Here is a 15,448-nt window from a genome sequence, read left to right as displayed (position 1 = left end):
AATCAATTGGGGAATGACGGTAGAGTAATTGGCTTATGTTTCCAAGGAGAAAGGAGAAGTGGTCTAGAAATAGGGAGGGAGGGGAATGGAGTATGGGCATTTGGAAAAGGAAGCAGATGCCACTTTTCAGAGTTACAGGAGAAACTAGGCCTTCCGGAAAGTCAAGAAACAGTCAAGTTTCAGTTGGAAAAAGAAGGCAAAGAGAATATTCAGAGAGCTTAAGGATAAGTGAGATTTACTAATTGTGGGAGTGGGAGATTGAGTCAATTCAGGACTGTATAGAGCCATCTGCAGGTGATGGATGGTGATGGATAACCTGGCATCTCTGCTGAAGTGGACAAGGAGGCAAGGACATAGCATGTAGCTCAGGAAAAATCTAACAATGTCTTACATGTTCTTAGTGCCTCTTTCATGGAACTGGTCCTATGGGCAATTTGCAGTGGTAAATCAGGTTGAGACTTAGGCTACCACCAAGTTTATAGTAGGTAGGTTCCTGGGCCACAGCATCTTAAACAAAATACTTATGTATTATTTGAGCCAGTTCATAACCAAACTCTTTATTACTGCAGCTAAATATAGCAAATAGGATATTAGATAGTTCTTATGAAATAAAGCTTTGAAACAAAAAAAAATTCCCTTTTTGTCACAAATCCAAACTTTAACCAAAGTAGAAATTTTAAATTATAAAGTAATTTTTAACTTTTCTCTTTATTATGAAAACATTACACATGCACAGATGTAGAAAGTAGACAATACATAAAGAAAGGTAAAGTGAGTCTCTCCCTTCTATACAAGATTCTATTCATTCCCTAGAGGAATTAATCCATTTTTTTACATATTCCCTTTTCCACACACTGTTCTAACCTGGCTCTTATTTATTAATTATATTTGGTGATCTTTCCAAATCAGCACATTTAGAGTATCCCCACTCCTTGTAACAACTGCATGGATTGCCACTGAATGGCTGCTCCACGGTGGGTTCAATCACTCCCCTGTTGATGAACATTTAGTAGTTTCCATTTTTGCTTATTTATCTAGTTATCACAGCAAGGCTATGTGAGCATCCCTTTTGTCCACACAGTAACTCTCCTGAATAGAAGATACATACACATAAGGTGAAATACCAGATCAAAGAGTACGCATTTCAGGTTGTAGAAGATGTTGCCAAAATGCATTCCAAAAAGGATTGCACCAATTTACACTCCCACTAAGAGTGAATGAGAGAGTTTCAAACAGCAAATTCAAATCCTTTGAAGAGATTCAAACTGATTTCATTACAAAGCAGTTAAGCTTTTGTAATGTGACTACCTTCTAATTGACTTGTTTTAGAAACCAGAGTTTTTACCAAAGTTGAGTTAAAGCTGTAGTATAGTTATGATGGAAGTATTTTTCCTCTCTAAATTAAGTGAGAAGGCTGTTCCTCCTACACAGAATATCCAATTTCCATCGCAGCATGTGCCCTTTCTACTTCAAGACTGCTGATAACTCTGCAGAAAGTCTGAGAAGCACACTGTAAGTTAACTTTCTAGTTTCCAATTACCAATGCAGGGAGCTCCTATTGTGCAGAGACACCATTTCCAATACCATGTTATGTTTCATTCATTCCAAGTTTATGATTTAACCCATTTGGTCCAACCTTCCATAACCAGAGGATTTTTCTGGGCCCTTAAACAGATGCTCTCTGTTAGGCTTGGCTTTATCCAAAGAATAATTGCATTGACCTCACCAGTTATTGACCACATTACTTCTTCAGAGATGTATTCTTACAAGCATCTCCCTGGGACTGGATTCAGGAAGACAGCAACCTAGTTAGTATGCACAATCAGACTAATCAGCTACTAACTGGCATCAGGTCTGCCAGACCAAACCAGCTGTGTGGGTAAATCCACAGTCTTCCTGAAAACCAAGACTAAGGAATTCTTCTAATGAGAATACATCCAGCTTTTCAAACTTCATTGCATCCTATCTTCATATCTAAACTGTCAACAGTAAAAGGCAAAAGATTGGACTTGGCAAGTACAGGCAGATTATGCCATGTTGCATATGTAGAAGATGTTAAATGGCAGCAGAAGGCAAATTGTGGATGCTTCTTTTTGTCTGTTTCTGGCATCCCTAGAGCTGAAAATGTTAAGCTGCCTTCATCAGTCAAACTTGAACATTGTTATTATAAATTAATAACGCAATTCCCACACACACACAAAGCTTTCTCTTAAAATAAAGTGGGACTCTATTATACCAGGAGGCTGGCATGTTCAATTAAGCATGGTAAGTTTTTCTTTTGATTAAATTTGAAATGAATCAAATCATCTCATTTTAGTCACAGGCCTCTAAGCCTTGAATTAAGTACTCTCAGCATGTGACAGCACTTATGTGGCAAACCCATGTTCCAAATGAGATTTACAGGTACTAGATTACAATGTAAAGTTTAGGATTAAAATAGAAAGTAGGAGCTGAAGTGCCAATTCATAGATACATAAAATTGAGGTGACAAGAGATGATATATCTGCACAGACTAGTGGCTACTACCAATTAATGTTAACGAAATCTAAAATCTTTCACTTTGCCTCAAAATAAATAATTGGGTAATATGTAGACTCTTTATAAGGAAGAGCTGTTTGTTAGGCTCTGATTTTTATATATAGGTCATAGTAGTCAATCTACACATATTTATTGAGCACTTACTATTTTCTAGGTGCTGTGAACAAATCAAAACTGTCCCCAGATGAACAGACTAATATCACAACTCATTTTCAGACAGATATGCCCAAAAACTGGGCTTTGACAAACTTACTCGAAGGAGATCTAGGAGGTTGGGTAAAATGTTGGCAACATTTAGGATATAAAGGCATGCCTTGTTAATAAAGTGATTATTTATTCACTTATTTTTTATATCTCTACAAAGTTCAAGGGATAACTACAAAAGGAAGATATTTAAAACTTCCGTCTCGTAATCCCTCTCTGGGTCAGAACTCCAAACCTGAGAATCAGTCAACCCTCTTTGAAAATTTCCTTGTGTGAGCCATTTGTATCAGTGTATATGAGACAGAAATGTTTAGAAAATTAAGCTCCTAAAATAATAAAGCAGGTGGCCTACAATGATTTTTTTTAAAAGATCAGCTCTCAAGCAATGTCAAACTTGGCCAAGGGCAGTAAGTTGACCCATTTCCTTTGAATTCTACAATCTGATACCTGCTATGAGTTTTTTGGTTTACAAAATTCCATTTTGCCTGAGCTTGATTAGATTAAGTTAAAAAAAAAAAAGAAGGGGGAGGCAAGTGTCAAAATGGATAAGCATTATCTATAAATGCTATTAGGCTTTGGAAACATAATCACAGCATTAACCAAGCGGAGTCTGACAAATTTTCCACAACATGCTTCTGGACTCTCCTCCTTTCTCAAAACCCGAAATACTCAGGATAGAACCTACAGTAAATAATCCAAATTACCACACACACACACACACACACACACACATCTCCTTCACTGTTGTTTGTGTTAATGTTGCTGTGTTTACATACATTTATTGATACCAGCACAGACAGTAGGTACAGGGGGACAGAAGAAAGACAGTACTCTTGCCCTTGCAGTCCTAAGGACTAGTTGGGGATGAGGCCAGTAAAACAGTTCTGATGCTCCATGACAACTGTTATGATAGGATAGAAATCCAGGTGCCTTGATAGAGGCACATGAAATTGAAGAAAACTTTCTTGAGGGATTAGATGCCTAAAGAAGAGTCTTATAAAGAAATCAGACAAGCAGATGAGAAGTGTGGAGCATTCCAAGCTATGTGAAGAGTACATAGGGGGATGCATGAAATGCCATCAAAAACTGGAAGGCCAATTAAGATACTGTAGCCAACATCCATGCTGGAAATGTTGGACTAAAAGAGTTCAAAGGTAGAGTCAAAAGGACTTGGCAACTAACGGTCTTCTGGGGAGAGAGAGATCTCTAGGATGTCTGGGGAAAACTGGAAGTGTGAAAAGCACCAACAGAAAATAAAAGAAGAGCAGATTCCTAGAAAGAAAGATTATGTGTGAAATTTGGGGCATGCTGAGCTTGACTGTCAGAAGAACTTCTAAGTGAGGTGGTCAGAAATCTGTTAAATCAAAGGACCTGGTATAGGAATCACTGACATTCAGACAGTGGTAAATTGGGTCATTTGATGAGAATGTCAGCCTTGGGAAAGAGACAGCCAAGAGGGAACCCTGAAGAATATCGACATTGAAGGGGAGCTTTCAGGAGTCCTTGAAATCAAAGGGAATTTTGAGGAGAAGGGTGAGGAATGCCAGATTCTGGGTCCAGGATTAAGATGTGAACAAAGGAGCTATAAGGGCAGACGGGCATCAGCACAGAAGATCTTCTACAAGGCTTGGCAGTGACAGGAAGATGAGTAGTGGCAGCCACTTGAAGTCACAAGAAAGTTTCTTAAATTCAGAGACTTGACTAATGATCCTATGCTGAGGAGAAATGGGAAGACTAAAGAAGAAAGATGCCTGATTGGACAAAGACTGTGGGAAAACAAGAAATTCATAATATAAAGAAAAAACAACATATATTTTTCAATGCCAATTTTTGAAAAATATTGGAAATATTTTAAAATGTTTACAAAATATTTACAAAAACATGCTAATATTTACAATAATAAGGTAAGCCTACTAGCAGATATTTAGACAGATTCATTCTTTACAAGCATCCCCAGTATTCAGTCTTGCAGAATATTATTGATGAAAGCCTTAATAAGGGGGGCTGGTGCCGTGGCTCACTTGGTTAATCCTCCACCTGCGGCTCTGGCATCCCATATGGGCGCCGGTTCTAGTCTCGGTTGCTCCTCTTCCAGTCCAGCTCTCTGCTGTGGCCTGGGAAGGCAGTGGAGGATGGTCCAAGTGCTTGGGCCCCTGCACCCACATGGGAGACCAGGAAGAAGCACCCAGCTCCTGGTTGTGGATTGGCATAGTTCCAGCCGTAGCGGCCATTTGGGGGGTAAACCAATGGAGGGAAGATCTTTCTGTCTCTCTCACTGTCTAACTCTATCTGTCAAATAATTTTTAAAAAAGTCTGAATAAGGAGATCTTGCTGCTTCATCTCATTGTGTGATGGGTTTGGCCAACATTTGAGATTCAACCAGGTATACATTCTCATTAATATCAGAAACTTTTCCTATGATTGTATCTATAAGTACAATATAATGATAGTTAAATTAAGTTTAGCATCTCTATTATGTGGTTCATTCATATTTACTAAAGACACTTTACAAAATACTTTATTACAATAGTAGTTTCATCTCCATTACTATCCTTGTAGTATAATAAATGGTTTACAAGATACTTCACAAAAGTATAAAAAAATAATTTAGTGAATTTCAAGAAAAGATTTAGAGATAAACTTCTACATTCTTGGTATTTTAATATAAAAGTATTACTTTTAATATTTTGCTTTAATAATAAAATTAAGTCAGCTCCTATATATAAGAAGAATAAACTGCTCTGCAAAAAATGTATAGAATGGAAGAAGACCCATCGTGTGCTGAGGAAAAAGTAGGCTTGTGGACAGCAAGCTAAAATAAAAGCTGTAACCAGGGTTTGATCAAAGTACCATGAGAGTCTGTTTTCTCACTTGAGAAGGAAGGGTGTGGTCATCAGTGCAGAAATCATCAGGTAAGGTGCTGACAAATGAGAAGCAGCCTAATAAGGAGGAGGCAAGGTCCAGCTTTCATTGCCTGCTCGTTCTGAGGCTCACTGGACCTCCTCTTCTATTTATTAAAGACTCTTTTCCACACCTACCCTGTTAGCCTGGGACATGCACAAAAGGGAGACAACTGATGTGCCCTCTGGCATCCATTTGAAGAATATAAACAACTAGTGTACCCCATCTTAACCTATTTACTTCTAGAAAGTTCCTAGACCTTCAATCCAACTAGGACCATGGGCTTGGGAGTTATAAAAGGATTTACTTTGCATCACTGGCCAACAGAAAGCATATTAAATAAAGTTAACATGATTTACTTGTCTAGAAATCATGAACACAAGAATTAGTACCCATTAGGTACTGAAGATAGTGTGGTGAACAAAACTGAAGGAAATCACTGCCTCAGGAAGTTTGTCTGCTAGTAGAAAGCAACAGATAATTGTAATAATGATATAGTATATAAGTATATATACTTATATAAGTATATAAGTAACTGCTTCTGAGAAAGTGAGCTGCTGGGTTGGGAGAGGTGCAGGTGTGGTGGCATAGCAGGTTAAGCTGCGGCCTGCATCCCCACCATCCAATATGGGCACTGTTTTGAGACCCAGCTGTTCCACTTCCAATCCAACTCCCTACTAATGCACCTGGGAAAAGCAGTGGAGGATGACCCAAGTGCTTGGACCCTGCATGCATGTGGGAGACCAGAAGAAGCTCCAGCCTCCTGGTTTTGGCCTGGCACAGCCCCAACCATTGCAACCATTTGAGGAGTAAACCAGCAGATAGGAGATATCTCTCTCTTTCTTTCTGTCCTTCCCTCTCTCTCTCTCTGTAACTCTTTCAAATAAATAATAAATTTTGTTTTTTAAAGGATGCATTTATTTATTTGAAAGTCAGAGTTACAGAGAAAGAAGGAGAGACAAAGGGGGAGAGTGAGAGCTGGTTCATTCCCCAAATGGCTGCCAAGGGCCAGGGTTGGCTCAGGAGAAAGTCAGGAGTCAATAGCCTCATCTGGGTCTCCCAGGTGGGTGGCAGGGGCCAAGCACTTGGGCCATATTCTGCTGGGTTTCTCAGGCACATTAGCAGGGAGCTGGATCCAAAGTGGAGGAGCAGCTAGGACTCAAACCAATGCCCAGATTGGGTGTTACAGGCAGTGGCTTTACATGCTATGCCACAACACAGGCCCAAAAAATAAATCTTTTAAAAAAATAAATAAATAAGCTGGGATACAGGAAGTACTGCAGACAGAAACTACAAGTTCAACTAGGCTGCTTATAGAAGCCACAAGGAGATGACAATTGAACCAGTACTTGAAGAACATGAGAACATGGAAAACATGGGGAAGAACAGTCCAGTTACAAGGACAAGCTAAGACTGTGGCTCAGAGGTGGGATGGTGCACAGTTTTTTCTGGAAACACAAGGAGGCCAGCATCCGAGTGAGCAAGAAACGGATGAGGGACCAGGTCAAGGTAGTCAGAGTGAACCTCTACAGATAGAATTTTACAGGGGTTATAAGTGTCTTAGCTTTTCTTTTGACATGGGAGCCATGGCAGGATCTTACACAGAGAAGTGAGTGGTATGATCATTAAGGACAACGGAGTGAAACTAGCCTGGGAGATGAAGAGGCAAGGCAGAAGTGAGGAGACTCAGACCAGCAGAATTATTCCAGTGAGACTTGACACTGGGCTACGGGTAGGAGACAGCAAAGGAAGTGTTTGAGGAGGGAGACATGGTCAGATTTTTGAAACAGCTTAAAAACAAACATGCCACATCTGCTGGGGGATGGCATGTGGAGTGTGAGAGAAACCAGGGCTCCCGGGATGACCCCACAATGCCAGCTTTCTGAAAATTATGGTCTGTCTGCTGACTAGTCTATGGTTCCGAAAGACTAAAAAGGCAAGGAATAAAAGGGAAGAAAATTCAGGTACACTTTTGTTTTTTAGCTACCTGTCAAGCCATACACTTAAAAAAAAAAAAGGAAAGGCAAAATTGAAAACACAAAAATAGATTTTAAAAGATTTTTTCAAGTTTTCTCTTTTTTTTCTTTTTCTCCTTTTCTTTCTTTTCTCCTCACAGACAACAGTCAGTTCACTGAGGTGTGTGTGGCTGCTCCCTTTGCATCTGTCTATCTCTTTTGTCTGTCTTTTCTGTGTTGCTGATGCTCAGGGTGCTCTGTGGCAGTCGGGAGCTGATCCCATCACCAGCCAAAAGGGCTCTCTTTGCAGCACTATCACAGGCTTGATGGGACAGATGTGAAGGAATTTCCAAGGGGCTATTTTAATTAACAGCAGAACAGGAGTGAAATTCATTTCCTTGTAATGAACAGACCCTCAAAAGTCATTTTGCAATGCAGCGTGGGTCTTCTGTTTTATGTCAGAATGATGTGGTCAAGGATTTCAATCTCAGATTGTTTTTCAAAATTCATTCTTATTCACATTAAGCCTTTATGCTTTGATCTTTCCTTCCACACCTCACTACCACCCCCTCAACACACACTCCTCTGAGGACACTCAGCTTATACTCTTGCAAATTTCAGTCCAAGCCAAACTGTATTAAAATTATGTACTAGGTTTTGACGTAGGTGCCTCACGATTTGAACAGAGTTTGCTATTTCTAAGATTTCTAAGAATACAAATATCTGTGGCTATATAAAAATATAACACCTTAGGGGTTTATACCACAACAAAGTATATTTTTTAAGGCTGTCTTAAAATATGTTAAAAATCACTCCTTTGCTCACCTTGAAAAGTACTCAAAGCTATCTTGATTATTTATCCCTAAGCACAGAGTTACATAACTGTTTCTTAGATCTGTACCACCCCCTATGACAACATGGAATCTGCCTAAAATGTCTAAGCAATCCCTTTACCGCCATGGTCTGTATATGCGGTTGCTAGACATCAATTCTAATATAAATATCAATCTTAGTTTTAGTAGCTTATGTCCTTTACTTCCATAAAAATAACAATCCTTTCTTGTAAGTAAACACTTACTTACAAGATACTTCAAAGAGTTCATGGCAAAGTGGAATCAGAAATTATGTTTGTTTTGGTGCAAAAAATGTTTTGAAATGTGTGCATAGTTTTTTCTATAATATGCATTTTCTATGATTTTTTGAAGACCCCTCACATATCAGAAGGCATCAAAACACTTGATGTGCATTAATTCATTGAACCTTTCTCTAACTGTATGAGCTGAGTGTTCTTATCCCTATGATAAAATGCTGAACTTGAAACATATAGGAGTAAAGAGCCTTGAGCATCAAAAGTTCTTTTTAGTCAATCCAAATCCATTGTGCAGCAGCAGGAGCTCCGTGGCCTCCTTTCTGTCCTTACATGTGATGGGAGAAAGCAGATCATCTTCTTCACATTTTAAGATTGTAAAGCATCAATGTTTAAAACATCACCTTGACCTTTTCAGTTGCAGAAAGATGTAAAGTGATCACCTCCTAATTGGTTTTGAGCTGAGTCTTGGAGGGTGCCCAGAAACCTGAGCATCAATCCAACAAGGTCCTGGATACCTAAACTACTGGATTTTGATGTGGCTGATTGATTATCAAGTCCTGCTTCTATGGATTGAAGGAAGAGAAAATGGCAATGATCCTGTTAAAGCAAATCAGGGTCATGTCACTCTTGCCCCCAAGTTGTTTTGTTTTGTTTGGTTCTGGTTTTGGTTTGTTTTCCTTTTTCTCTTATTTACAGAGTTCTTCCAATGCCAGGCACTGTGAAAAACCCTTTACACAGATTTTCTCACATAAGCCTAACATTTAATTCATGCACTAATACCAAGGAATCCCTATTTAACAGGTGAGAAAACTGAACAAGGACTTACCAAATACCATCCAGCAGAGCCATTGAAACAGCTGAGTCTTGTACTCAAACCTACCTGCCTCTAAATCACACCCACCTAACCACAGTGCTGTTGCCCCAACACACAGACTCTGCTCTATTTTCTCCCCCATCTGATGGCTTGGGGAGGAATATGACATAAAGGTGCCATGTCTTCCTACATCAAGAAACAAAAGGACACTTTGAGAATCACAGATTCGTTGCTGGCTTTTGTACCAGGAACTTCCTGCTCCCTCTTGACATGTGAGACTCAATTGTAACAGCAGTTCTCAGAAAGTTCCCTGCTGTGATCACAGGGGTGCCCAATGGACCAGAATGAGCACACTTTGCTTTTTTTCAGACTGTCCCCACAAGCAGCTACCAGTCTGGAAATTAATCTTTAAAGGAAAATCCTTTTATCAGCACTTACAATTCCAAATGGTTGCCAGGTCATGATGGTTGGGATAAAGAATGGTAGGGGGAAAGGCTGAAGCAAAGAAGTTCTCAAAGGGTTCATGAAGAAGACAGCTCTCCACCTTGCCTTGGACTACTTGGACTAGACCCAAAGTAAAATAATAACAAAGCTAAACCCTTCTACTTTTTAGTGGCACAGAAAAATCTGAAAGGCTGCTATCATAGGAAAAGTAGTAACACACATATAGAAGACCCTTACTGGCATGTAAAATATTTGAGAACCTACAAAATCAAAATTCTAGAATCATTTGTTACCCTTTAGCCCAGCCTTCCGTAGGAAGATTTGGGAAAAATATTCCCAGAGTAATAGTAGCCAACATTCTTCTGAAAGACCCTTCCTAACAGAGGACGTGGCTGTGCCCTGACGTGCTTTTGGGTCCTTTTTATTATTTTTATTATCTAAATTCTTAGAAGATTCTTTTTTTTTTTTTTTGACAGGACAGGCAGAGTGGACAGTGAGAGAGACAGAGAGAAAGGTCTTCCTTTGCCATTGGTTCACCCTCCAATGGCCGCTGCGGCCAGCGCACTGCGGCCGGCACACTGCACTGATCCGAAGGCAGGAGCCAGGTACTTATCCTGGTCTTCCATGGGGTGCAGGGCCCAAGTACATCCTCCACTGCACTCCCTGGCCACAGCAAAGAGCTGGCCTGGAAGAGGGGCAACCAGGACAGAATCCGGCGCCCTGACCGGGACTAGAACCCGGTGTGCCGGCATCGCTAGGTGGACGATTAGCCTATTGAGCCGTGGCGCCGGCCTAGAAGATTCTTGTAACCACAAACAACATGTGATTAGCTAGCTTCTATCAAGTATTTTCTCTGCCATGATTCATGACTTTAGGACAGTATTTGGATTGGGTTACTTTAGGTTTTATTTCCATATGCTTGTTTATTCTCTCTTCAGAATGCTTTGCTGCCTTATTAATTTTATGTAATTTAAAAGTAGCAAATATCTTATTTCATAGAGCTGCAGAGTTTTCTGAGTTCAAAGAATGACACTGAGTCCACAGTAAAATGGTTTCATTGGTAGAAGCATCATCTCTAATAGTTTCAAAATCTCCTTTTTCCTCTTCTGGGCTAAAAAAACACACATGATTTCAGGATTTCTGGGCATTGTCCTCCACAAGAAGTAAAGCCCTATTTAGACTTCAGCCTGCAGAGTACAGAGAAGCTCACTCATTATTTGTTCCTCTAGTCCACACATAATACAGACTTTCCAGCCAGATGAGCTACTTGAATCCACACCTCCAGGCAATCACAAGCCCTGCAGACCACCTCTTTGCTTGTATTCCTTCTATTTCTACTTCTATTTCTCTTCTTTTATTCCTTCCTCGCTCTTTTACCCCTTTTTTCTAGTCCTTGGGTTTAATTTCCTTTCCTTCTTTCTTCCCACACTTTCCCTTGGAGATTAAACAGAAACGACCAAATTCAAAATACCTTCCAGGATGTGAAGTTCATGCTAACCAACATTTCTCAAGAATGAATACCATGCCCACCACCTCATCCTGCTTTCTCATTGCTTATGCTGTGCAAGCCACATCCCAACCTCCACTTCTTTGTGTAATGTTTCCCTTTCTGCCTTCTTTGAGAGTACAACCTATAGTGCACACTCATTATCAACACTAAGGGACTAATGTCCTAGAAGTTGCCTTTATGGTACTGAGGGGTCAAGGTTTATGGCCAATGGACCTGTGAGCCAAAAGGGCCCTATCCTGTGACACCCTCACCATTGGAATCAACTGATCTGATTCCAAATTATAGGCTCTGTCACTCCCAACCAGTCACACAAGTCATTACTAGGACTATACGCCATGATTCCTATCTATGATGATGGAAGGGTAGTGAGTATCTGCCTGCCATGTCCCATCCTGGGAGAAGAAATTCTCCAAGAGGAACACTTCAGTTTGGTTTGCTTCTAACTAGAAAAGTAGAATGAGATTCCTATTATGCTGATAGGGATCACAGCCAACAAAAAAATGCCCGGAGGGAATATTCTAGGGGTTGTGTTTTAGAAACTCATCATATCTGAATACAGGGATCAGTGGTCTTAAAGTGAAAATCTTTTTACTTTCAATGTTCTCAAGAAAGAAAACCAAGGATTAAAAAGAGAAATGTGCTACTAATCTGTACACTTTTGCATGCTATTTTCTGTGCTTGTTGCATGTATTTACCAATTAATTATGTCAGTAACAGAAGAAATGAAGCGTTACATTTATGATATAGCTGTTTAAAGTGAACACTTTGAGAATGGTATTTTTCCAGCACCTTTCCCAAAGCATCTCATCACCAACATTACCTGCTGTGCTCATCTGATCATTCTTTGCCCTACATCCCCAAATGGAATCAGTTGCCTCCTTGATGCTTTAATTGCCATTGACTCAGCTGATGTGGATAGCTTTGATGCTTGTGCCTGACTTATTTAGAAACTACAATGTTGATTATGACAAATGTCTGAAACCCAGTCAAATCAAAGGACCCACTAGATTTGGCTTTCCTCCCAAGTCCATTGTCAAAAGCCAGTCTGGGATGAACATTTAATTCCAGAGAGATCATTTTGCTCCAGAGCAGTTCTGTTTAGACATCTGTTTTAGATCTCAGCAGTAGGGGCGTTTTAGTGATGTTTGTGCTTTCATTTCTTTTATGAGTAACTGGAAGAGAAGGGAAAGGGTTTAAATCACAAGTCTCATCAAGTAGCTTGAGTCTTTCAAGAGAGAATGAGCTGAAGAATCCACAAAGCTGAAGCAAATGCCCTTCATGCAGGTCATAGGACATTCCAGTTGAGAGAATGGAGTAGCCACTGCCGTAGTAAAGCTCACTGAGGAAGCCACCTGCCTACTTTGCCAATGCCTCACCATTAGCCACAAGACTCTATCCTTCTCCTTATCTGTATGCTTCCTGCCACTTTCTCTTGCTTCAGGGAGGTTCAGAGAAAAGGCTTCCATTCTTCACAAGATCGCCAAGAAGAAATGCCAAGTGGATGAGAACGAGAGGCAGAATGGGGCTGCCAATCACGTGGGTAAGTTCAGGGAGACTGCCATCCCGTGCCATTCCTGGGGGACTTGGTGGGGAGTGGAGAGACAAGACCCAGTGTTGGCACCTCTGACTTGGGGCAGACACAGAACCTGTCAGCTCTACTTCTTCCTGGGTAGTAGGAAGAGCCCCTTCCCCGGGTGGATACAAGACATGAGTAGACACCGTATGTCACCATTCTCTCCAGGGCAAGTCTAAGGAGAATGAAATGGTTCTATGAGGAACTTGAAGTCAAACAAGCCCCTAAGCAGCTACCTCCAATCAAAAGCAGAAAACAGCTTCATTTTAGGCATTCCACAAGAAAAGGACACACATATATCATTCAATGTTAAACCAAAGGTGTGAGTCCTCCTTTTGTAATTCATGTTTGGTAACAAGATTTTATACCTGTAGCATTCCTTACAGCATACCCACAAAGTTACCATTTAGTCACTCCTAAACTGAGTGACAGAATTCCTTCGAAATAATGCTGGCTTTCCTTTCGTAAGAATTCAGCAAGATCAGCCCAGGTCTCTTTTGGCTGACTTTTTCAGAACTCCTATGTGACCAGATTGTGACATTCAGGCATCTTATTTTAACTTGGAACATGATGTTCCTCCTCTCCTGTCTGTAACTATAATACAGTTCTCTAATTCTAAATTCAAACTAAATTTAACCTAATCTGGATCCATGCTATAAACGAGGCTATTGCCCAAGTAACTAAAATTATCTGCAGACAAAATTCAACAGTATTGCACTTAAAATGCATGACACTTGTAGAAGAGTTTCTGCCTATCCTGTTATCCCAACTCCAAGCTCAGGGGAAATTTTTGGCCAAGAAACAGTCAAGATTCAAATGGGATTTGAAATAAAATCTGGAAGGAAATCAGCTAAAATGGTCACAATAGTTACTTATTGAAGTTGGGATTATAAATTATAATTTTTTCTCTGCTTCTTTATGATTCTGTGAACTTGTACAATTTTTTAAATGAGCATTTTTTTCTTTTTTATAAAAATGTAAAGCCATATCATAAAAGTCTTTGAAAAGGTGAAGTTTTGCTTGAGGTATTTGGGTTCAATTGCACAAGCCATTTTTTTCTGCTCCACCTGATTTCTCTTTTGTAAAATGAGGAAGCTTGGAGTAAAAAGTTAAATGCCTGGGTTTGGACCCAGTCCTCCCCCAAGATTGCCTGAACTTAGATTTAATCTTCTGTGAAGACATAGGACCTATAACTCCAAAGATCCTACTTCTGTTGATTTGTCCTCCAGATGACTTTGTAACTAAAAATATTATGTGTCTGAAATGCTTTTCAAAGTAAGTCTAAGACTTATTTTTACATTTTGTTTGGTGAAGATTATAACAGCATTTCACAAGCTAAGCTAAGATATACACAAATCTGTATGATGAGGTGGTTTCCTCTCATTTGTTCATGCATGTTCTTAGACATTTTAGATGCTTGGGTACCTATACATGGGTTGTTAGAGTTCAATCTGGCGACTGCTGGCTGATCCAAAGGTACCACTTCAGCCAACAAACTCACCCAAAGTTTTAATGTTCCCCATGGTAGCAAGTATTGTTTAGTTTAAATAACTGAATCAAGATAAAATGAATTAAGATAAACAGACATAGCTATACTCAGCAGAACATCACCGTCATCTCTCTATCACTACTAAAAATGGAAAGACAAAGTAAATTTGAATTTCTATAATTTTCCAAGTTTATAGTTATAACTCTATTTCACAACTAAATATATAAATAAATGTAAACACTTCCCTGTGGTTTTCAAACTTTGGCCACTTCAAACTCAACAATTTTTATGTTACTCTAAAAGTATTTTCTTAACCACCAGTCATAGAAATGCTTATAGCCTTTTTAAAGTTGCTAAAAATAAACATATTCTGATACTCTATGAACAGCCTGCCACTGCTCCTCATAACTTATACTGCTCACCTTGTAATACTCCCAGCAACCCTGAAACTACACTACACATCTTTGTTCATTCCTGAAATCCACAGCCTGACCCAGCACAGAAAGAGAATGTGGTACCCATAAGAACATTTGTACTTCCCTCACACTGAAGTCCCAGCAGACTTCCGTGGTGCCTGAACACGGGTCACCTGAAGGTGTTCCTCCTAGCCTTGAACAACAAATCTAGTGAAATCCAGGTGCTGTAATGAGGATATGGATAGTTTGCATTGCTTGCTTGCTCTGTTCCAGGCACTGTGGTAAGTGCTTTGTATTCATTTTCTTCTTTAATCTTTACAGAAGTATCTTTTGATCATGTTGTCATTCTTGCTGTTAGGAGGATGAGGAGTAATAGTAGTTATATTGTTCTCATCACAATACTGAAACTGAATCTCAGAGAATTCAAGCCACTTGGTAAGGGTCACAGAGTATAAGCTGGAGAGCCAGAGTATGAAGTCAGGGCTAATTCCCAGTGTCATCGAGTCCTAGTGCT

General features: G+C 39.8%; 1 protein-coding gene across 4 annotated transcripts in view; it reads left to right on the top strand.

Moving 5' to 3' along the window:
- SLC24A2 (solute carrier family 24 member 2) overlaps nt 1-15,448 on the top strand; it is a 268,137-nt gene that overhangs the window by 190,994 nt on the left and 61,695 nt on the right. For all 4 annotated transcript variants that reach the window (XM_051845195.2, XM_051845181.2, XM_051845186.2 and 1 more), the window contains one exon: nt 12,898-12,996. In XM_051845195.2, the coding sequence (XP_051701155.1) occupies nt 12,898-12,996 (99 nt within the window). The remainder of the gene's footprint in view (nt 1-12,897; nt 12,997-15,448) is intronic.

This window comes from Oryctolagus cuniculus, chromosome 1, assembly GCF_964237555.1.
Source record: "Oryctolagus cuniculus chromosome 1, mOryCun1.1, whole genome shotgun sequence".
Taxonomy (NCBI): Eukaryota; Metazoa; Chordata; class Mammalia; order Lagomorpha; family Leporidae; genus Oryctolagus; species Oryctolagus cuniculus.
This window is presented reverse-complemented; position numbering and strand designations above follow the sequence as displayed.